Source organism: Zeus faber (genome assembly GCF_960531495.2).
Source record: "Zeus faber genome assembly, chromosome: 21".
Classification (NCBI taxonomy): domain Eukaryota; kingdom Metazoa; phylum Chordata; class Actinopteri; order Zeiformes; family Zeidae; genus Zeus; species Zeus faber.
The window spans coordinates 8,264,586-8,288,965 of record NC_137208.1 but is presented as its reverse complement, the minus strand read 5'-3'; the positions used below and the strand labels follow the sequence as shown (position 1 = coordinate 8,288,965).

Sequence of the window (24,380 nt, the reverse complement as noted above, 5' to 3'; positions counted from 1 at the left end):
CTTTGGGCAAGCATAAAAGAACCCGCCCGAGTCTCATTCGACAGAGAATCCATCCGTCCTAGGCAAGTCTGGTCTGATGCTGTTCTTTTTTAATAAATGTATTATTTTACTCAAGTCAGCGTCAGCAGTCTCTCCTTCTTCATCAACACATCAAATTCATCAAGAAACTACACGTGTTACTCCAGTTAGACGGTGAGCTATCGGCCAGACTCAAACCGTAAAAGCATAAAAGGAGTTCAATTTGTTGGCTACACCATGTAATGTGTAATAAATACAGATATATACGCAATGTATATATATGTGTGTGTGTGTGTGTGTGTGTGTGTATACTGTATATGTATATATGCACACACACACACACACACACACACACACACACACACACACACACACACACACACACACACACACACACACACACACACACACATTAAATACACTAATGAAGACAAGACAGACTGACAAGTCAGTTTGACTGGAGCCCACACGTCGTGACTCCAGCAGCAAGGACACAACGTCCTATCCACTGTCCTACAGTATACCAGACCAAGAAAGTTTTTTATACTACTTTTCATGCATGGGGTAAAATATAAAGTCTATTCCTGGGAGTGATACTTGTTCTCCTACTGGAACTATATTGTTTATTTCCACATGTGGGGTTTAATTTGTTGATTGGGGCCACACAACAAGCAACACATCACGTGGAAGCTCACATCAAACAGAAGCGTCAGCGTCGTGAAAGCGGCATGCTGCGATGCTCCTAAACCCCTCTCCTTTTTTTTAGGATTCAGGATTTAGGTTGTTTTTCGGCACACACCAGAAGAAAGCCCCAAAGCCTAAGGCGTCAGTCGCTACTTGATAGTCTTTGGTCATGCAGGGAGTGATTCGGCCAGCTCCGTGCCCATGGTGCAAGCTACGCACGGCTACGCAGCCTTTTCCATAGGAAGACAATATAGAAGAGTGCAATAAATTTAAATGTGTTTTATATGAGTGTGATGTGGAGATGGTGTCACGACCAGAACTGGGAGAGACCCAAACGCACGACACAGGGAGACGGAAGGCAGGCAAAGGATGTTTATTAGTCGGGACGGTGGAGCTGGCCGGGGGGACCCGGTCGTGTGGGGATGGAGCAGGGCAGGGCAGGGATGATGATGACCAGGAGATGGGGTCCAGGATCCGGGTGGAGAGACGGGGAACCAGGCTGGATGGAGATGGAAGGGCAGCCCTGGTCGACGAGCGGAGACAGGCAGGTAAACCGGGCTGGCTGGATTTGGAGAGACAGACTGGGTCGACGAGAGGAGACAAGGAGTTAAGGGGAAGACGAGACAACGAGACATAAACTAGGAACTAGGAATAGGCACTAGGAACTAGGAACTTGGAAGGGAGCCAATAGCAATACAACTCGGGGAAAGCTAGTTGACGGTCTGGCAAGGAAAGACTAGGAAGCTGGGACTAAATACTGTGCAGGTAATTGATCCCAGGTGTGTGCAATTGGGCTTGAGTAGGGAGCTGCAGATGGGGCAAGGGCGGCCTCTAGTGGCGCTGGGAGGCTGTGGGCCTAACAGATGGGATGGTTTGAGCAGCCACACCTGACCTGGATCTAGCTGATTGGTATAGTGTGGTGCATACCTGTTGCTCGGTGGTTGGGCTAACGAGCAACAGGTTAAAACACCTATCCTCACACACACTCAGGGCAGGAGCCCTGTCATGACATGCTAATTCCACCTAGCCTCCTCTTTGGAATAAACTGGTGCTTACAACCCCCGGTCATCTATGTCTCTGTGCCGGAGGGCCCAGAAAATGCCAGGTTGGTTGGTGTGTGGTGGTGAGACTGCCACAATGAGTCGACAATGTACCGGAGACTAGAGCTACTGTTGGATTTATTGATCAAGACCCGTTTTAAATACAAAGAACAAACATGCTGTGTGTGTGTGTTGTGTAGGGAGTAGACGGGGGTTCAAGTTTATTGGTGGGTTGTTATAATGTGCATGAGTTCATCTGATTGGAGGGGAGGTGTCCAGGATAGTGTGGAAGGAGACAGGGAAGTGAGGAGAGCGCTGGGTGCGAGTGGAAGGAGAGAGAGAGAGTGTCTGAAGAGAAGTCTGCGATTAAAAAGGGGACACGGCCATGCCTTGTTGTTATTTTCCAACTGGACACCTCAACGCTGGGGAAGTTGTAAGTCTCGCGGCAGGCAATGACTACTGTTCCTTTTTCATTGTGTCTGGTGGACCCGGAAACACGTCACAGTATTATCAAACTGTGTGTTAATTATTGGGTTTTCTTAATCACTGTTGTTTCCAATACTCGTCCTCCTCTCTCTACCTCTCTACAACATTGACGCGTCTGGGAGGCTTCACCAAGCAGCCGGTGGAGCTGGTGGAAAACCACGCTGCACGCCGCTGCCACGGCGTCCTGTGGCCTTCTACGGTTAAACGTGCATTAGGTTTTCGTCAATCTTATTCACATTACTGGTATTATTAATATTATTATTTATTATTTATAATAATAATGATAATAAATATCTCAGCCTTAAAGAGGAAGGCTAAAGAGAAGGTTTATGGATGTGGTGAGGGAGGACATGCAGGCGGTTGGTGTAAGGGAGGAAGATATGCAAAACACAAGGTATTAGAGGCAGATGATCCACTGTGGCGACCCCTAACGGGAGCAGCCAAGAGAAAAAGAAGAAGATTCTCATAAGTTGTCTCAAGCAATGCACACCAGTGGCTCATCATTGGAATTTAATACGATGGTGCAAACTGGCCTCTGGGGTCTAGTAGTCATCATGGAATGGATACTCAGGGTGGTCACTCCACCTGTGATTACACATGGTTATTTTACACATGGTAAATTTATACATGTTGTTTTATAAGAGGCAATAAACAACTTTCTTCAATGTACAGAGGTCATATGTACTTACATGAGAAGCTCGACAAAACGAATGTTCCTGTTTAACCCTTCCATTTCTTCATCTCAGTCTCGCTGAGCGAGAAGTCAAATATCTGATAAAAGCAAAAATATGATTAAACAACGGAAATAAACCAGAGTATTTCTGCCTACCTGGTACACATCTTTTCAGTCGAGGTGAACTAAACTATACATTATTTTCACATTCTATTTCCAGATTATGCAGACATGTGATTTTAATATTGTGCTACCAAAACATGTCAGATCTATTTCAAAACCAACAAATCTGGAAATTGTCTTTTATGCGACGGTGGTTGAAGCTCTTCGGAATGACCACCACCCCTCTCTGGACATTGAAGCCTAGAGCTACTTGGGCGGTGTTTTTATTGTGCTTTTTGGCAATGGCAACAAGAAGCTCATCTTCTAACAATGGCGGGCATTTCAGGTTTACCCGATTGAAATGAATGTGACTCTATTGAATAAAGGCAATAACATTTTTAAGACAGCACCAAACCAACCATCTGCTGCTGGACAAAAGATCATTGGTGCAAAATTACCAAATTATGCTTGAACTACCCTTAAAATCAATGTTATGTAATTTATTTCCATCGCATACCAGGAAGGGTCTCTGGATGTCCCTATGGGGCTATGTGCCACGATGACAATGTGTTTCTGCCGGCAGTACTCAAGCAGCTTTGGCTGAGTGAAATAGGGATGGCATTCAACCTACAAACACAATTTCGAAAAAAGGGTGGATCACAGATCAATGGCAATTATTAATCATATTGAATTACTTTACAGCTATGAATCATATTGATGTATCTAAGCCATACAATTAATGTTGCAAAGGTGTGGTGCGTGGAATCAGTCACATTGTTTATCTTTGGGCCAGTTTCCTAGAGACAGTGTATGTGTAACTGAGCGTCACAGGGATGTAATAAGAACGTTTCTCTACCTGATTTGAAACAGGTTTGTGTTTCAGGCCAGGCTTGTTCAGAATGAGTTCCAGTTGCCTCTTGTTGAAGTTGGAAACTCCAAGGGATTTGGTTAGCCCCGCATCTTTGCAAGCTTCCAAAGCCTTTGAATAAGAAAGAAAATACTCACAATACTGAACTCAAGAGGAAAACATTGAATTATCAAGACAGAATCGATCCTCAATCATTCCATATATGGCATCCTCAGTTTATGAAGTTTTATAAAAAATTGGAAAATCTATTATTTCAGTCGAATATCATGAACTATGAGCTATGATCACCGGCACTAACATACATGAACCTAATAATAAGCATTAAGCATTAATGAGCATTAATCTAAGGCCATTTCATGTTAACATGGTCTTGTTCAAGGACAGTTCTCTTTACTATGATTCACTATGAAATCCAATACCTGATCCCTTTCCATTTCTGCTTAACAATACGATCACAAGCGTTACAAATACACTGCCATGGTATTAAAATGCAAATACTATATTAAAATAATATTTTTATTTAATTTTGTAATCAGTGAGTGAAAATGTCTGCATCACTTAACACGAAGATTAATCTATATTTCAAATATATGTTTTTATGAGGTAGTCTGAAATATGGAACCATTTACAACTTTTACATTTTACATTTTACCATGTGTATATAGATATGTTTATATATATATTTATATATAAATATGTTTCTTAATAATTATTATATGTTGTATGTTAATATGTTGTATTTAAATATGTTGTATGTAGATTTGGAGTTGTAACGAAAGTAATTTCCCCCTGGGATTATTAAAGTATTTCTAATTCTGATTCTGATTCTGAATCACAAAACCCCACAAACTCTGTGAAATTAAATTTTGTAGCCTGAAGTAAAAAAATTATAAAACCCACACATGTAGTGTCCACAACTATTAGAGAAGCATTGTTCATGTAAAACTCATTGAAAAAAGACTAAATGGATGTTCTTTTTTGGGCAAAATGTTGGGAAATAATGTATAACTTCTGGAAATACCAGAAATACTATACTTTCAAGTTCACATCTATTCTAGGGGCATTTAGGTGTTTTGAAACACATTTACCCGCAGACCTTATCAAGGTTATGGATTCTCTAGGTTTATCCCTTTCTGAAGGAAAATTCTACATTTTGATAAATACCACTGTGGACACAGCTCCAAATCTGGACAGAATAGCATGCCAGATTTGCTTTTAGTCTTCCTAAAACTGTTTCTAAAGTATAGTAGTAAAGTATACAGCCTACTTATATACATAGTCATACCTACTATAAAGGTGCAAACAGAACTGATATTTTGTTGTTTTTTGATGGTGGTCAGTGTGTAGTCTGTTGCCATCTGAAAAGTGCTGCATGCAGTCGAAGTTGTCTCACCTCCCATGTAGCGCAGAGATCCGTTTCATGATAGATATACTTGCCGTTCTCATCCACTGGGTAGAATGTCTTTCCTGGCTTTGTATAAACAAAATCCACATTGTTCAATAAGGACCTAATTAAAGCATCATTCTTGTGTCAAATTCAGTCCTAGCCTTTTTACTAGTCAGCACACACACATTTTTGCATTTTACATTACCCCTGAACATTTTCCTAATGACAGCTCACATTTTGAGAAACTGTCTCTACTTTAAGTTTTTAGAAAATTTGAATGATAGAAATTTGAATTTGAATGTAGGGGATCATTTTCTGGTTTGCTCTATCGGTTGGTCTGAGGTCAATGCCTCTGGTGTTGACTTTACCTTGAATGCTGTTGGCATTTCCACAATGTACAAGTCGACATAGTCGAGCTGTAATGCCTTCAGGGTTTTCTCTAAAGTTGGCCTCACCAGCTCTGGTGGATGAAATGTATTCCATACCTGCATGTAACCAGGACAGAATGGATGATTATTTGCTGGCTGCTTCATAACAATATAGAAATAAATTAAGTCATATTTACAAAAAAATATATCTCATTGGTAAAAATGCACCACAGCAGAATACCACTGAGAATGCCACAATAATGCTCCTGTTATACCGTATCTTCTAACAAACCTTTCCGCAGTAGAACATTTCCTCTCTCTTAACAGTTCCATCTGCAATCTTGTCGCGTATAGCCTGCCCCACCTCGTGCTCGTTGAAATACACCAACGCACCATCAAAGTGTCTATATCCACTTTCAATGGCCACTTTTACTGAATTATACGCAGTTCCTTTGAGTGTTGAAAGGACAATGTTTAAAAAAAAAAAATCCTACGAGAATATTCAAAAATAGGAGAAACTTAATTAAAAATTAAAAAAAAGTAAAATGCAGTAAAATTTAATACAAACTTCTTAATGTGCGTTGATCCCCACAAGTCCCCAGTCCAATCAGAGGTATTTTGTTGCCATCACTCAGAGGGACGGTGCGATGCTCAGCTGTCACCTCCAGTCTTAACATTATCTGTTATGATGAGAACAGGGTATTTTTGTAATTTTAAGATCGGTTATGATGATTTAGGATAATTAGCAGGACTAGGACCAAACAATTGCACGCCATGGCACATCACTGCCAGCCCTGCCCACATGACATGATCGGGGGTAATTTGCATGGGAGCGGTATTTGCCCACAGGCTGTTAAATATGTTGTCTGTGAAAATATGTTGAATGCATCCACTTCTATTTGTCATTGAGCTTAAAGATCTTTGCATTTGCTTTCCCCCCCCTCAACAGTGAGTGAGAATGTCTGTGTCATGAAACACCCACCATTTTAAAAGGTTATTTCGTAGTGCATACAACTTAAAGAGTGGAGTTCTTGATGTAAAACCTGTCGGAATAAGTGCGAATCATTTTTTTATTGGGGCAATATTTTGGGAAATAATTTGTGCAGCCAAATTACAGCATGTTTAGTTAATTAGTTAATATAATTCCCATTTGTATACTTATACAACTTGAAGGCTTTTGTGTGCCAGTGACATTCTGGACGCAGCATCACAGCGTAGATCAGGGTTTTCTGCTTCATAGATGAGATAAATTCAAATTCAAGCTCAAGAGATTATTTGTCACATAGATATACATACGGTCCTACATTTATGCATTGAAATGTCGAGACAAAGGATGAATAAAAGTATTTTGAGTAAGAAATAAGAAAGATGGTAAAAGAAGGGTTGAACTGGACACAAATATTGACATACATAGCATTTGTCAGTGTTTGTGGATATTTCAGTTGGGCATTTTACAGGTTTACAACACATTGACATACTGGATTAACTCTTGGATTGTTTTTCCACCAAGGGATTATGTGCAGCCCGTGTCAGGCCGCAGGGCCAGGTCAGAGGGTGGCTCCGGGCTGAGAGAGTGAGTATTGAGTTGAAACAAGCGCCAAAGCGGTTTCTTCTCTCACAGGGGTGGGTTAACACAGTAATTAACTTGATACATTTCCACAAATACAGTTAATATGAGAGTTGCACAGTAGTGTGAAGGACACGTTGTCCAGGTAGGAGGGGCGAGTCAGTGGACGAGTTAGTGGAGACGAGGACTCACTCTGAGTCACGCGGAGGCAGTAAAAACAGTCGTTCGTTTCCAAGGATTCGTTCAAACTCGCACATCACTAGTGCTCATTTGCATTCGCAGAGTTGCACCACGTACGCTTGTTCAGACGAAAGACCACGGGATGTGATGCGGTGTTCAATGCAAACTCGGAAAATTGTCACTCATGCTGCATTTCACAGAACCTGGAAAACTGTAATTAGTACCTAACATGACTAAACTGCACCCTGTCTATTGCTGCCTGCAGCTATATATATATAATTATTATTATGGCTAAGGTTATAATTTGTAGGTTTGAAATCGGATGGAGGACTAGTAATCATGACAATATGCCCATACGCACAGCCCTTGTCACCCCTTACTGTACGCTCACACCAGAAGCCATCGATATCGCTTGTGGGCGTTCCTGTTCAACTCATCGTTTCATGTGCACATAGCTGCATTCATTTATTTAGACTAATACACGCCAGTTCAAAATGTAAGAGTTTCTGTAAAATGTTTATTTTTATCCTGTTTGCATTCTCTGTCTCTTTAGTGTGTCTCGTATGCGTGTTTGGCATGAAAGATGGTGTTGGCGAAGATTGCCGTCTTCCAGGTGACAAACAAGCATTCCAACATGTCCACCTCAGAGGACGTTCGGCTAGCAGCGGCTAGCCAGGAGCAAGGGCTCGCCACGCTAGCCGCCCAGGTCCAGCAGCTCGCCATCACTCTCGGTCAGTTCATCCCGCCGCCTGCTTCCCTGGACCCACCTCCACCAGCACCGGCCCAGCCTGGGTACTCCCTGGAGCCCCGGGTGGGGTTCCAAAACGCTACGCTGGAGACGCAGACGGCTGTAGTCCGTTCATCACGAACTGTTCCATCCTCTTCGCTCTGCAGCGTGGCGTTCACAGTAAATCACCTGACGGGCCGCGCTCGGCCGTGGGGAACGGCCGAGTGGGAACGACGCACACCAGCCTGCTCCTCCTTCCACGCCTTCGTCGCCGAGCTCCGCAAGGTGTTCGGGGTGACATCACGAGGTCCCGATGCTGCTGGTGGTCTCCTGAGTCTCAGTCAAGGGTCCCGCTCTGTGGTCGATTAGGCGATCGACTTCCGCACCCAGGCTCGACTGAGCGCGTGGAACCCGGCAGCCCAGATTGACGCGTTCCTGATGGGATTAGCAGAGTACGTGAAGGATGAGCTAGTTTCCCACGACCTGCCCACCTCTCTGGATGGCATCATTGAGCTTGCTTCCCGTATCGACCGATGCATCCAGGCCCGGCAGCGAGAGAGGCGTCGGAGGCAAGTGGAGCACAGCCCAGCAACCCGTCTTCCAGGTTCCTCCAGGCCGCCAGGTCTTCGGGCCTGTCAACCCACGAGTGAGGCCTCTCCCATGCGGGTTGGCCGGGCCAGTCTCACCCCGGAGGAGAAGTAGAGACGCCAGGTGGGGAACCTTTGCCTCTACTGCGGTCTAGCTGGACACTACATTTCCGGGTGTCCGGTAAAAGGGCCGGGCTCGCCAGTGAGGGAGGAGTTCCTGGTGAGCCACACCTCCAAATCCCCCTCCAACCTACACCCCCTGTGCCAGGCTCGGCTGCTGCTGCCCAAAGGCTCACATTCCCTCGCCATACTTATAGACTCTGGTTCAGATGTTAACATCATCGACGATAACCTAGCACGGCAGCTGGGTGTTGGCCGAGTTCTCCTGCCCTCTCCGGTTCCTGCCACTGCCCTGGATGGCCGCCTCCTGGGGACAGTCACCCATCAGACGGTTCCCATCCGCATGCTCCTGTCCAGCAACCACCACGAGACAATACAGTTCTGCATCCTGCACTCACCTCGTCACCCTCTCCTCCTGGGGTTCCCCTGGCTCCGGCGTCACAACCCACACCTCGACTGGACCACAGGGGCTATTCTGGGATGGAGTCCTGCGTGCCATCAGGTCTGCCTGAAGCAAGCCGCCCAGGCCCTGGTCAATGACGTGTTCAGGGACATGCTCAACAAGTTCGTCTTCGTGTACCTCGACGACATCCTGATCTTCTCCCGATCCCAAGCTGAGCACGTCCACCACGTCCAGACGGTCCTGCAGCGCCTCCTGGAGAACTCACTCTTTGTGAAGGCAGAAGTGTGAGTTTCACGTCCCATCCGTCTCCTTCCTGGGGTACGTCGTAGGGAGGGGGACCATCCAGATATACCCCACCAAGGTCTCCGCCGTCACCACCTGGCCCGCCCCGGACTCCCGCAAACAACTCCAGCGCTTCCTCGGTTTTGCCAACTTCTATCGGAGGTTCATCCGAGGCTAGAGCACGGTGGCGGCCCCTCTCACAGCCCTAACCTCCTCCAAGGTGCCGTTCCTGTGGTCCGCCGCCGCCAACGACGCCTTCCTGGCCCTGAACACACGTTTCACTTCAGCCCCCATTCTAGTATTGCCTGACCCCGAATCGCAGTTCGTGGTGGAAGTGGACGCCTCCGACATGGGAGTCGGAGCTGTCCTGTCCCAGAGAACCGCCTCCGATCAGAAACTTCATCCCTGCGCCTTCTTCTCCAGGCGTTTGACCCCGGCGGAGAGGAACTACAACATCAGGAATAGGGAGCTTTTCGCCGTCAAATTGGCCCTGGAAGAGTGGCAACACTAGGTAGAGGGAACCCAGCTGCCGTTCCTGGTGTGGACTGACCACAAGAACCTGGAGTATATCCAGTCCGCCAGGAGGCTGAACTCCCGTCAGGCTCGTTGGGCGCTCTTCCTAACCCGATTCAATTTCTCCCTCTCCAATCGGCTGGGGTCACGCAATGTCAAACCCGACGCCCTGTCCCGGCAGTTCCAGGAGGAGAAGGAAGACGCTGCTGACCCCGACATTCTACTGTCCTCCCGTCTAGTCGCCACACTCACCTGGGAGGTGGAGGAGAAAGTAATAGCCGCCGCCCAGGACCAACCCGGACCCAGCGCATGTCTGCCCGACCGTCTGTTCATCCTGCCTGACCTCCGGTCCGAGGTTCTCCAGTGGGCCCACAACTCCCAACTCACCTGCCACCCGGGGGATCCAGCAGACGAAGGAGGTCGTCCAGCATCGCTTCTGGTGGCCCTCCCTGGGTGAGGACGTCCGAGGGTTCTTCAATGCCTGCCCCACCTGTAATCAGCACAAACCCTCTCTTCTTGCTCCTGCCGGTCTTCTACACCCACTGCCGGTTCCTCATCGCCCCTGGTCTCACATCTCCATGGACTTCGTCACCGGTCTGCCACCGTCTAGCGGTAACACTACCATCCTCACCGTGGTGGATAGGTTCAGCAAGATGGCTCACTTCGTGCCTCTACCGAAGCTCCCGTAGGCCAAGGGCACCGCCAAGCTACTGTTGTATCACGTCTTCCGCCTCCATGGCATCCCGGTAGATGTTGTATCCGACCGGGGTCCCCAGTTCGCCTCGGTCTTCTGGAGGGAGTTCTGTTCGCTCCTGGGGGCCACCGTCAGCCTGTCCTCAGGGTACCATCCCCAGTCCAACGGCCAAACGGAGCGGAAGAACCAGGAGATGGAGACGGCCCTTCGCTGCATGATGTCTCAACACCCGTCGTCCTGGTCTGAGCAGCTTTTGTGGGTGGAATACGCCCACAACACCCTGACCAGTTCGGCCCCAGGCCTCATCCCCTTCCAGTGCGCCTCCGGCTTCCAACCGCCTCTGTTCCCGGCTCTTGAGAGGGAGGCTTCCTGCCCGTCCGTCCAGGCCTTCATTCACTGCTGTCACAGGACCTGGACGCGGGCCCGGGCCGCCCTCCTCCGAGCCGCTGGCCGCAACGCCTCTGCCGCCAACCATCGCCGCTCCCAGTTCCCGGAGTACCAGCCGGGCCAGAAGGTCTGGCTCTCCACCTGGGACCTCCCCCTGAAGGTGGACTCTAAGAAGCTGGCTCCTCGGTTCATCGGCCCGTTCAAGATCGAGAAGGTCGTCAACCCGGTGGCAGTGCGGCTCAAGCTCCCCAGGTCCATGCGTGTCCATCCCACCTTCCATGTGTCCAAGGTCAAGCCAGTCCGGGAGAGTGCTCTGGTCCTCTTGGCGCCTCCCCCGCCTCCTCCGCGCTTCATTGACGGGGGTCCTGCCTTTTCTGTCCGCTGTCTCCTACGTTCCCGCCGGCATGGGAGAGGCCTGCAGTACCTGGTGGATTGGGAGGGTTACGGCCCGGAGGAGAGGTCCTGGGTCCCTGCGAGACACATTCTGGACCACACCTTCATCAGGAGGTTCCATCCTGACCAGCCCTCCAGACCGGGTCAACCCTCCCGACCGCAGACCCCACCATCTCTCTTGTCTGCGTCCTCCAGCGATGTTTCAGAGGCGGAGGATGTCGACCCTGGGGGTCCCTCCTCCAATGAGGAGGTGGCCCATTTAGCGGAGGACAAGGAGATGGACGGGGTCTCCGACTACTCCGATGAGGATCACGTGGCCCATATAGCGGAGGACGTGGAGATGGACGGGGTCTCCTGCCCCCCCACTCCTGTCTTCTGTCTGCACTCCTCGTTTTCGAACCTGCCTGTCCCCGACGATGTATCCTGCCTGCCCCCTGCCTGTCTTCCGTCTGCTCTACAAATAAAATAAATTACCAAATATCCCTGCCTGTCTTTGTGCTGCAATTGGGTCCTAACCACACCCGTTACAGTGTTGTTGATCACCCATTTTTGCCAGTGCATCGCAGTCTGGTGTTAGTTTTTGTTTTGGCAATTCTCAGAACAGATCTGAGGGTTTCATAACTCAACTGGGATCTGTGGGGTGCTTTGTTGGTGTTCATCACACTAAAAGTCTGTTCACACACATACGTACGTAGAGCCAAACAACACCAGCATCCTCTGTGCCATTTTCTGGATGTTTGGAAATTTAGCTGCGCTTAATGAAGCATAAAACTCATCCAGTTTAAGAGAGTTGAACTTCTCCTTTAAGATGGTGTCACATTGGAGATCAATCAGTTCCAGTTTCAGGGTCTTGTGAGAAGGGACATGACACCAGCTGAAGTGACTTGTAAATTTTTCCAAAATCAGAGAACCGACGGCAGAATTCTTCGTGCAGGTCATCCAGTGATTTCCTGTATTTTTTCACATGTTGCGGGGCCTCAACGTAGCCAGTGTGGGGAAATGAGCGGATGACTTGTTTGACATTTGCTTTGAGAGTAAAGCTAGCTTGGTTTTGAAGTGCTGACGTTTGTATGCATTTCATGCACAAACTGGTCTTTCCCTTGTAGCTTCACGTTCAGCTCATTCATGTGTGTCAGTATGTCCACAGCAAAAGCAAAATCACAAATCCAATCTGTGTCACTCAGCTCAGGAAACTTGTCAACGTTCTCAAGTAGCTCCAAAAATGAGATAATCTCCTGTTTGAGCTCCCACACTCGTTGACATACTTTCCCCAAACTTAACCAGCGGACATTAGAATGGTAAAGCAAGTCCCTGTGATCAGCGTCAGTTTCTTCAAGAAACTTAAACTGACGATGGTGAAGTCCCCTCGCTCGAATAAAGTTAACGAGTTTTACATCTGGCTTCACCATGTGGTCAAGCTGCAATACGGATTTACACAGTGCTTCCTGGTGAATTATGCAGTGTAGGAAAATTACCTCCTGCTCAGGGTTGTCCTCTTTCACCCTCCCCTGGATTCTTTTGAGCAGTCCGACGTTTTTCCCGTCAGATTTGGCGATCCATCTGTGGTAACGTTGGCGAGCGTACTCCAAGGTAGCTTGTGCCTCTTGATGACCCCCGACACACTGTCATACAAGTCCTCTCCCCGTGTTTCCCCTTTTAAGGATTCCCTGGCAAAAAACTCCTCCGTTATCTCAAAATTGTCATTAATCCCTCTGATAAAAATTAAAAGCTGAGCGGTGTCCTTTATGTCATTACTTTCGTCCAGTGCCAAAGAATATAATGTAAATTACTTCTCTTTTGTTTAGCTTGCTAGCTAGGTCTTCGTCAATTAATTCGACACGGCGAGTCACTGTCCTGCGTGATAAGCTAATTTTTTCAAATTTGTTCTTGCTCCCAGGACACAAGATACGTGCTGTCTCTGCCATGCACTCTTTGAGAAACTCCCCTTCGGAGAAAGGCTTGCTGGCTTTTGCTAATTTGAATGCCAGCAAATAACTTGCCTTGGTGCTTGATTCTTGGATGGCAGTTTGTCAGATAAAGGTGTTTTGCTGAGCCTGCAAGCCAGCCGCCAACCTCTGAGCGGTAGCCGTCCGTTATGCGTTGATTGGTTGTTAGCGTAATTAGCACGCTTGGTGGAAAAGTGACGGCTGATGTTGTATTCCTTTAAAACCGCAATAGTTTCTTGGCAAATAAGACATGCAGCCTTTGACCGGACTTCAGTAAAAAAGTATTAAGTTGTCCATTCCTCATTAAACACTCGGCACTCACTGTCGACTTTTCTTTTCTTTGGCCCACTCATTGTTGCAGATGGGCTCAGAGTAGTAGCAGACTAATAACAGAGAGTAGCTCGGACTCCGCAAAATCAAGTCCCTGCGCCTGATGCGCCACCTGTTGGAAACGCCAGATCATTACAGGTCAAGGTGAAATGAATGCAGTCATAATTATGAAATCTGTACCAATCTTTGGCGGGCCGGATTAAAAAGACCAACGGGCCGGATGTGGCCCGCGGGCTGTAGTTTGCCCACCCCTGGTTTAACCCCCGAAGGCGTAAAGACCATGAATGAATTTCTGTTGAGATAGTACAGAAAAAGATCTAAGTGCATTGAATGGCTAAAAGCCAACAAACCAACGAAAGTAAAGAGAGAGAGAGTGTGTATATTTCTGAAGTGGTTGTTTGATTGTGTTATTTGTTGTTAAAAGCTAGTTAAAGACTAAAGTTCATCCAAAGCACTTCATACATCAGAGCTCTTTCTTTTAAGTATTCAAGTAATGTAATAGCCGTGTAAATTTGTAAATTTTCTTCCCATTTAAAAACAAATATTTTGCTCAAGGTTTGTTGCTTAAGGGGCCACTGTGTTCATAAGGGTGTATAGACCGAGTTGTACAATATGTCATCATAATTATGCAGTATGTTTAAGCAGTGTAAACTACATTGTGTACTGAAAATGTCTGTGGCCTAGTAAAATAATGCTTGCAAATTGATGAGTTTAAATTACTGTGGGTGGTTTTTCTCTGCTCAACACAAAGGCAGCCTGTTTTTCCATTCATTATACAGTAGGTCATGGAAATTCAGCTTTTCAGTCAGCGAAAGCCAGGGAAAAGTCAGGGAATTTGACATTTGACTTAAAAAGGGAACCCTGAACTGCGTACATTTCAATAAAACTGCAAAAATGGAGGCGTTTGAAAACTTTTCACCAGTAGTGTATATATATCTCAATGTGAAACTTGTGGCTATTCTGTCCTGCTATTCTGTCTTCTGACTGTGAAGAATTTCGATTTGTTTTTTGAACTGGAATTTGAAAAAAATATATATACAGTGGTACCTCAACTTACGACTGTAATTCGTTCTATAAGAACTGTCGTATGTCGAAGCAATTTTTCCCATATACACCACGCTCATATTTTTCTATGATTTCCTTCTTAGTTTCAATGGGAGTCATTGCCGTTTTCTTTTTACCAACATCCTTCTTCTTAGGACTCATCACGAAGGGTAAAAATAAACAAAATACACAGCACAAACACAGTAAATATGAAAAAAATATCGATAAGCCACGAACTACGTGCACACACGATGTAGGTGATGACACACGATGTTATTCTCCCTTGTAAGTCGCTTTGGATAAAAGCGTCTGCTAAATGACTAAATGTAATGTAAATGTAATGTAATGTAGGTCGCCCGCTGACTGCCGCTGACCGCCGCTGACTGCAAATTTCCACGCTCGTATCTATATCTATCTATCTATCTATCTATCTATCTATCTATCTATCTATCTATCTATCTATCTATCTATCTATCTATCTATCTATATATATATAGATACACTTAATTTCTAAATGTACTGGGCATTCCTGTAAAGAGCATTAGTGTTACCGTGGTCACTTAGTGAAGAACCGATGGACAAGGACGTGATTTTTATCTTCTTTATTTTAAAGAAGACAACACACAAAATGTCATCATAGAATGTCATGGCGTTGGTTCTTTACAGGCTTCGCATGTATGAACACACAATGAAATGCATTCATCATCCAATGCAGTAACATTACTGTGACGGCATAACGAACTTTGAAGCGAGTTAGCGTCCAAATGGTCTGATTAAAATAGTAAGAATAAACGTTTCATTAGTGAATAAAAAATATTCCAAAATCATCACAATGCATGCTAAAACAAACAATACACACATTGCATTCAAATATACCACCCAAATGACGTCTTTCTCCTTAAACAAAACACGATACAGGGAGACATTTTACTACGCACATACCTGTCTCATGGTAACGCCGCTCACGCAACGGAGAAAACACACCAGACCTGGAGCACACCAGGACACTAAGGAGGCATAAAGAGAAATAAAACAATTTTCGACTGCTTAGACTCTGGTGAAACTCATAAATATTTAAGAATTAATATTTATAATTTACTGTCCTTGCAGATATTCCTTTCAAATATTGTTCCTTGCCCTGCAGTCAGAAACAATATTTGGCAGTTGCACACATCATTCCCAGTGGGTGTGATAGCTTTGTTATAATATCAGGGCCCAGTGGCTGGAAGTCCCACAACACAGTGCATCCACATCCCAGGCACATCAGATTAGGTCGGGCAGTGCGGTGCTCAAAGGTGAGAGACGGGTAACTCATTAACCATCATTATTTGTATATGGTGTTGTGACCTCGGACTTTGGAGAAAATTTACATTTACCTGCCGCAGAAATACGTTGTTGAAAATGGACGTGACAGCTGAGCATCGCACCGTCCCTCTGAGTGATGGCAACAAAATACCTCTGATTGGACTGGGAACTTATGGGGATCCACGCACAGTAAGACGTTTGTATTCAATTTTACTGCATTTTACTATTTTTTAAAATTGTAATTAAGTTTCTCCTATTTTTGAATATTCTCGTAGGATAATTTTTTTTTTTAAACATTGACCTTTCAGACACCCAAAGGAACTGCGTATAATTCAGTAAAAGTGGCCATTGAAAGTGGATATAGACACTTTGATGGTGCGTTGGTGTATTTCAACGAGCACGAGGTGGGGCAGGCTATACGCGACAAGATTGCGGATGGAACTGTTAAGAGAGAGGAAATGTTCTACTGCGGAAAGGTTTGTTAGAAGATACGGTATAACAGGAGCATTATTGTGGCATTCTCAGTGGTATTCTGCTGTGGTGCATTTTTACCAATGAGATATATTTTTTTGTAAATATGACTTAATTTATTTCTATATTGTTATGAAGCAGCCAGCAAATAATCATCCATTCTGTCCTGGTAACATGCAGCTATGGAATACATTTCATCCACCAGACCTGGTGAGGCCAACTTTAAAGAAAACCCTGAAGGAATTACAGCTCGACTATGTCGACTTGTACATTGTGGAAATGCCAACAGCATTCAAGGTAAAGTCAACACCAGAGGCGTTGACCAGGCCAACCGACAGGGCAAACTCTGCTCAACTGTATTCTTGTTTCATTTCGGTGTGAAATTGATCATTTTCCTGATGATCGTTCACATTTTTCGATTTCTAATAATAGAACGATATGGTGACAAAACTACCAGAAAATGATCCCCTACATTCCAATTCAAATTTCTATCATTCAAATTTTCTAAAAACTGAAAGTAGAGACAGTTTCTCAAAATGTGAGCTGTCGTTAGAAAAATGTTCAGGGGTAATGTAAAATGCAAAAATGTGTGTGTGCTGACTAGTAAAAAGGCTAGGACTGAATTTGACACAAGAATGATACTTTAATTAGGTCTTTATTGAACAATGTGGATTTTGTTTATACAAAGCCAGGAAACACATTCTACCCAGTGGATGAGAACGGCAAGTATATCTATCATGAAACGGATCTCTGCGCTACATGGGAGGTGAGACAACTTCGACTGCATGCAGCACTTTTCAGATGGCAACAGACTACACACTGACCACCATCAAAAAACAACAAAATATCAGTTCTGTTTGCACCTTTATAGTAGGTATGACTATGTATATAAGTAGGCTGTATACTTTACTACTATACTTTAGAAACAGTTTTAGGAAGACTAAAAGCAAATCTGGCATGCTATTCTGTCCAGATTTGGAGCTGTGTCCACAGTGGTATTTATCAAAATGTAGAATTTTCCTTCAGAAAGGGATAAACCTAGAGAATCCATAACCTTGATAAGGTCTGCGGGTAAATGTATTTCAAAACACCTAAATGCCCCTAGAATAGATGTGAACTTGTAAGTATGGTATTTCCAGAAGTTATTAGATTAAACTAGATTCAACTTTATTGTCACTAGCAGAGTACAGGTACAGAACCAATGAAATGCAGTTGTGGTCTAACCAGAAGTGCAAAAGAAGCATTTCAATACCAAAGTGCTATTTGAGTAGTGTTTCTGTGCAGTTATGTAGTCAAAAGCGATGTATTATGTACAACAGTGTAAGGTTATAAATACAGGTTTGTCAGGAGTATAGGGGGATTATGTACAGAGAGTATAAATAGACATTTTATATAAATAATATATATATACATGTAGTATATCTATGTATATTATGCAGGTTTTGGTCAGGTTATGGAATATTAAAAAGAAGTTAAGTTAAAAAAAATATTGTGCAGTTTTTTAGGTGATAGCAGTGCAAGGGCAATTGATGAAACAGTGCAGTAGTGAGTGTAAACAGTTATGTAGTGCAAGGCAGTAAATGTAAACAGGTGAACAACAACAGAGATTCCAGGGTTTTGTGATTGAAAATGGTTCCATATTCAGACCACCTGATTAAAACATCTATATGGAATATAGATTAATCTTCATGTTATGTGATGCCGACGTTGTCACTCACTGATTACAAAGAGAAGAAAAATATTTATTAAATAAAATATTTGCGTTTTAATACCATGGCAATGTATTTGTAACGTCTGTGATCATATTGTTAAGCAGAAATGGAAAGGAATCGGGTATTGGATTTCCAAGTGAATCACAGTAAACATTTTAGTTAGTGAACAGGACCAGAAACTAGACCTTGAACTAGACCATGTGAACATGAAATGGTCTAAGATTAATGCTTACTTATTCATAAAAATATATAATGACTACATCAATTAATTGAATTTCCACCAAATATTCATATGATAGTGGGTTATAATATTAGGTTCATGTATGTTAATGCCGGTGATCATAGCTCATAGTTCATGATATTCGACTGAAATCATAGATTTTCCGATTTTAATTAAACTACATAAACTGAGGATACCATATCAGGAATGGTTGAGCTGAGGATGGATTCTGTCTTGATAATTCAATGTTTTCCTCTTGAGTTCAGTATTGTGAGTATTTTCTTTCTTATTCAAAGGCTTTGGAAGCTTGCAAAGATGCGGGGCTAACCAAATCCCTTGGAGTCTCCAACTTCAACAAGAGGCAACTGGAACTCATTCTGAACAAGCCTGGCCTGAAACACAAACCTGTTTCAAATCAGGTAGAGAAACGTTCTTATTACATCCCTGTGATGCTCAGTTACACATACCCAACACTAGGGGTGTCACGATTCCGATTGGAAATCGGAAATCGATCGAAATGAACGTTCGATTTCGAACTTTGAAATCACAAGCGGGTTCGTGATTCTTCCCGTATTTCTTTGTGATAATGTTGTCATGGTCGCCATATTGGGGCGGTCAAGATCCGCCAGTAAACAAATGCAGTGTGCGCTGCGGGGTGTCGACTGCGCCTCGCCCTGCTCCGAGCCGACTTACATGAAGTTTGGTTCGGAGTTTGGAGAGCTGCACTCGACTCCGCTGCCCCGCCTCCCGCAACGCACACTACGCCAGTCCACCTGGAACTACAGCTACAGGGGCGAAATTCGAATAGAATTTTGGATATTACAAAAAAAATTTTGATTAAGTTCAATCTAAGTTCATCCAGTTTGTTGCACAGTGAATCGTGGCCTTTAAATTGAAAGTCAAATTGAATCAAGGATTTCGATAATCGTCTACCCAACCCTGTCTGCAGGAAACTTGCAGAAAGAAAAATTATGTGACTGATTCCATGCACCACACCTTTGCAACGTTAATTGTATGGTATAGATAGAGTACATCAATACGATTCATAGCTGGAAAGTAATTAAATATTATTGATAATTGTCATTGATCTGTGATCTTCCCATGTTTGAATTTGTGCTTGTAGGTTGAATGCCATCCCTATTTCACTCAGCCAAAGCTGCTTGAGTACTGCCGGCAGAAGGACATTGTCATAGTGGCATATAGCCCCATAGGGACATCCAGAGACCCTTCCTGGTATGCGATGGAAATAAATTACATTACATTACTGTGGTGTGGGGATGGTGCGGTGAGCAGCCACACCTGACCTGGATTTCGGTGATTGGGTTTAGGGTGGCTGCTTACCTGTTGCTCGTTGGTTGGTCTAACCAGCAACAGATTAAAGCCCCCATTCCCAGAAACTCAGGATAGGAGCCTATGTCATGACATGTTCAATCTGCTCCTGGGCTAACTCCAGCTAGCCCACTCGGAGGGCCCTGGAAACGGGTGCCAGTGTGGCAGTTTCACCACCACACGCCATCCAAGTGGTGTTTCCAGGGCCCTCCGGCACAGAGACACAGACAGCGAGGGTTGTTAACACCAGTTTATTGTCGAGAGTGGGCTAGCTGCTAGACCAACCAATGAGCAACAGGTATGCAGCCACCCTGATCCCAGTCACCTACATCCAGGTCAGGTGTGGCTGCTCACCACACCATCCCCACACCACAATTACATTTATGTCATAGCTGATAGCTTATTTTAGAGGTAGTTCCAGCATAGTTTGATAATTTTGGACCAATAATCTTTTGTCCAGCAGCAGATGGTTGTCGTTGATGGAAAGGATACAAATATCTCTTTCAGTGCTGTTTTAAAAATGTTATTGCCTTTATTAAATAAAGTCACATTCATTTCAAAAGGGTAAACCTGAAATGCCCGCCATTGTTAGAAGATGAGCTTCTTGTTGCCATTGCCAAAAAGCACAATAAAAACACCGCCCAAGTAGCTCTGCGCTTCAATGTCCAGAGAGGGGTGGTGGTCATTCCGAAGAGCTTCAACCACCGCCGCATAAAAGACAATTTCCAGGTTTGTTGGTTTTGAAATAGATCTGACATGTTTTGGTGGCACAATATTAAAATCACATGTCTGCATAATCTGGAAATAGAATGTAAAAATAATGTACAGTTCAGTTAATATCGACTGAAAAAAAATGTACCAGGTAGGCAGAAATACTCTGGTTTATTTCCGTTGTTTAATCATATTTTTGCTTTTATCAGATATTTGACTTCTCGCTCACCGAGACTGAGATGAAAGAAATAGAAGGGTTAAACAAGAACATTCGTTTTGTCGAGCTTCTCATGTAAGTAAGCTTCTGTATGACCTCTGTACATTGAATACATTTTTTATTGCCTCTTACAAAGCAACCATGTATAAATTTACCATGTATAAAATAACCATGTGTAATTACAGGTGGAGTGACCACCCTGAGTATCCATTCCATGATGACTACTAGACCCCAGAGGCCAAGAAATGACAACAAATCTCTTTAATATACAGAGATCAATGTATTTCAAGATTCAAGATTCAAGATTTTTATTTGTCACATACATATACATACTTTCATACATATATGCAGTGAAATGTAATGCAACGCGGTGATAGCACACAATATGTCCTAGGAAAAAAATAAAAGTAAAAAATTCCTTTCTAATAGACCAACTAACTGACTCCTATTATTGAGTCAGTTAGTCGGTTATTATTGATCCCTACAGGGATCAATAATAACCTAATAATAATAATAATAATAATAATAATAATAATAATAATAATTATAATAACAATAACTGTTATTTGTATTTTACATTTTATACACAACATGCAACTCAAAGTGCTTTACATTAAAAGAGGGCTCTATCTATCCATTATACCACTTTGTTTAATAATTTGAGTGGGGTTAGTATGCACCATCCTACTGAAATCCAATTTACACCACTTCTAAGCATTATATCAGACAACAATTAATAATGCCGTTATTAATTATTTACTTATGCCATTATTACTGCAGCGTCTTATCTGACAACATAGAAATCTAATATTTTTTCACACTATATCTCCTTTACTGCAGCATGTTCTTTTGTTCCATGATTTTATGAAAATTCTTCTGAAATTAAATATTTGAAATGAAATCATCAAGTGCTACACCGTGTTGTAATCTGTTTACTTAACATAACCCAGTCTTGTTTTTTGTATGAAACCACTTGAGGAATGTACAGCAGCAACCAGCACCTAATAAATGACCTTAGTTCACTGCAAAATACTACTACTACTACTTGTAATAATAATAATAATAATAATAATAATAATAATAAAAAACCCTGCAGGCAGCAATACACAGGGGTCCACTATTGAGACCAGTTACACATTTTCGAGCTCCCATGGAACGTAGCATCAGTTTTTGCTGTAGCTCCTCTTTACATCAGCATTACGTCTAAAATGAGTTAAATCTTCAGAGTTTCCAATGAACACAACATCCTGCTCACATAATGATGCGGTGACTCAAGTTTTCCGAGTCCTGGTGACACGCGGAATTACTAATACAAGGATGCATTTGTTGTGTGTTATGACTTTATGCTAAAAATTAGAAGGTGGCTGTCTATGACCTGTAGTCCACAGAGTCCTGCCTCACGGTGTCTCTGTGGAAGGAAATCACTCCCTGTGGACGTTCCCAACAACACGGTGCCATTCAAACTGATTAAACACTGCATGTCATGATTATAGTTTTTGGGGTTTTGTAAAACACAGAACGAGTTACAGTCTTCTGAGTTTCCTTTTAACGCAGCATCGGCTCAAGTTGCCTGTCTATGCGTAGCAAACGCTCTGCAGTTCACAGGGCACAAGTGGCTGGATGTGAATGACTTCTGAGACACAAAGCTTGGATTTGTATAACTTCGGAACATTATGTCACAAAGCGTCTCGCTCCTGCAACTAATCAAACCGTGCCAGCTTTTACAACTTCTGGTGGAATTACAACAATTTTCCCACTAATTTCTGCTCCAAATGTAGATCGATATTGATAAAACTTGAACAACAAGACATCTGAAATGTCCCGGTTCTAACCGAGCCTGGCCTACTAGCCCCAGGGGCCCCGGGCACTGAAGCTCATAGGAAGCTAGAGAGGGACCGAGAGAAAGCAAAAGAGAGACAGTGCGATAGAGAGATAGAGGGAGAGAGAGGGGGAGGAGAGGGAAAACGAGAGGGAGAGAGGCAGAGAGTGAGAAAGTGAAAGAGAGGTAGAGAAGACGAGAAGGAGGGACAGGGAAAGAAAGCATAGATCAGATGCTCGCGGTTGGATCCCTCTTCTTCTCTCCAGCTCTCCCACCCACCAAGAAATTGAGAAAAATGCATAATTTGTTTTTCTCCCATCGGGAGAAAGAGGGCCCTTTCACGCTCAGTGGCCCCTGGGCACGTGCCCAGATATCCCACATGGTAGATACCGGTCTGTTCTCGCGAGATCTCAACCACGTCTGTGTGTACCGTGGTTGCCATGTTCCAGATACTTTAAGCCCGGAAAAATAAATAAAAAACGCTGCGGGCTGGACCCCTGAAAATAATAATAACAGCCTTTATTTTATAGCACCTTTCATACACCTTTCATTAATAGAAGGCAATTTGGGGGGGGGGGGGTAATAAAATTAATCATGAATAACAATGAATCCATCCAATAACATGAACACATCTAGACTGGTTGTGCTATGTGTGTTAGGTTTTAACAGCCCCAACACCACGTTTCAACAAGCTGCTGTTTTACTCCCTGTCGCTGGGGGCGCGGGGCGATGTATCGCGGACTACGCAGTGTCGGATACGAGTGCATTAAAAACAACAACATTTCAACCTTGGCGCGGTAGTGAAAGCTGTGATAAATCCCCGGGGGAGGAGAAAGAAACAAGTAGATGCAACAATAATTACAATGGTTTAATTCTGTGACGGCGGAAAACAGGAGACAAAACAGAAAGCGAGTGCGCGACCGGGGTCTAGTTTTTTTTTGTCGGAGGCGGAAGTCGCTCGCGGACGCCTACAATGTTATTGCGTGGTTCGTGATGCGGCGCTTCCCTTAGCACTTAGCAGCTAAAGGCCAAATCAAACTTTCCCCCACGAAGGAGGCTGAGCCGTCACCCGTCCGCCCCGCACCGCCGCCTTTGTTCGGATCCCCGCTGCCGAGGACGTCGAAGGGACCGCGGGAGACCGAGCCTCGTCGGATCATGTTTTTTCTCGCCCGGCTCGGTTCGAGCTGGCGGAACCCGCTGGCTAGCTCGTTACCTGGCAGCGGCGCTCGGCAGCTAGCCGCTTTGCTGGCGCGGTAGCCCGGATAAAACATACACACTCGTGAAGGGTGTGGAATCCGCCTCTCCACACACGGGCAGAGCCTCCGTGGTTTTGCCCGCGGTTTGTCGACGCCGCGCGTACCGGTTCTCCCCCGCTGAGCGGATCGCCTCGGCTGACGTCAACGTTAGCTGCGCCACGGCTACCCGCGACTGGCGAGCTAATCTTAGCAGCCACACGTAGTGTACATGGCCGCTGAATGAATGGGTCAACACTGTGCGTCTTCTGGTAACAGTGTGCTGCTGACTCCGTTTCGAAGCGGGGGCTGCCGTGTTCCGCGCTCACTGCACGGGAGTGGAAAACTTTCGTGGAAACTTGTTCCCTGGAGGACTGACGTCGGGGTGAAAGCCGTGCCGCCGCGACTCGCCCGACCCCGGTAGAGCAGCGCAGACGCCGCAGCCCGATGCCGGAGGACCGGCCCCTGCTGGTCCGTGTGTCACAGCGTATATGGACCAACGCATGTGCGGTGCAGTGAAGGGCTGAGCTTCCCCGGGTGGGTGCATCTGTTGTCTGCCGCTATG

The 24,380-nt window shown here is 44.7% G+C and overlaps 1 protein-coding gene and 1 pseudogene across 2 annotated transcripts; one reads left to right on the top strand and one right to left on the bottom strand.

The window, feature by feature from the left end:
* Positions 1 to 1,260: 1,260 nt before the first annotated feature.
* Positions 1,261 to 8,996, bottom strand: LOC307246456 (aldo-keto reductase family 1 member D1-like; annotated as a pseudogene). Its single transcript, XR_013844778.1, has 10 exons — positions 8,984 to 8,996; positions 5,919 to 6,058; positions 5,627 to 5,743; positions 5,265 to 5,342; positions 3,860 to 3,982; positions 3,521 to 3,630; positions 3,191 to 3,355; positions 2,918 to 2,999; positions 2,719 to 2,813; positions 1,261 to 1,283 (listed from the first exon to the last, which is right to left on the bottom strand). The product of XR_013844778.1 is annotated as an aldo-keto reductase family 1 member D1-like (transcript).
* Positions 8,997 to 16,200: 7,204 nt separating this feature from the next.
* On the top strand, positions 16,201 to 21,071 carry LOC307246355 (aldo-keto reductase family 1 member D1-like; the record flags this gene model as incomplete). Its single annotated transcript, XM_080022273.1, has 9 exons — positions 16,201 to 16,293; positions 16,413 to 16,580; positions 16,756 to 16,872; positions 17,264 to 17,341; positions 18,804 to 18,926; positions 19,631 to 19,740; positions 20,400 to 20,565; positions 20,757 to 20,839; positions 20,950 to 21,071. The coding sequence occupies 9 exons, from the start codon at positions 16,201 to 16,203 to the stop codon at positions 20,990 to 20,992; spliced, it is 981 nt and encodes a 326-aa protein (XP_079878399.1). The 3' UTR covers positions 20,993 to 21,071.
* Between the last annotated feature and the right edge of the window lie 3,309 nt (positions 21,072 to 24,380).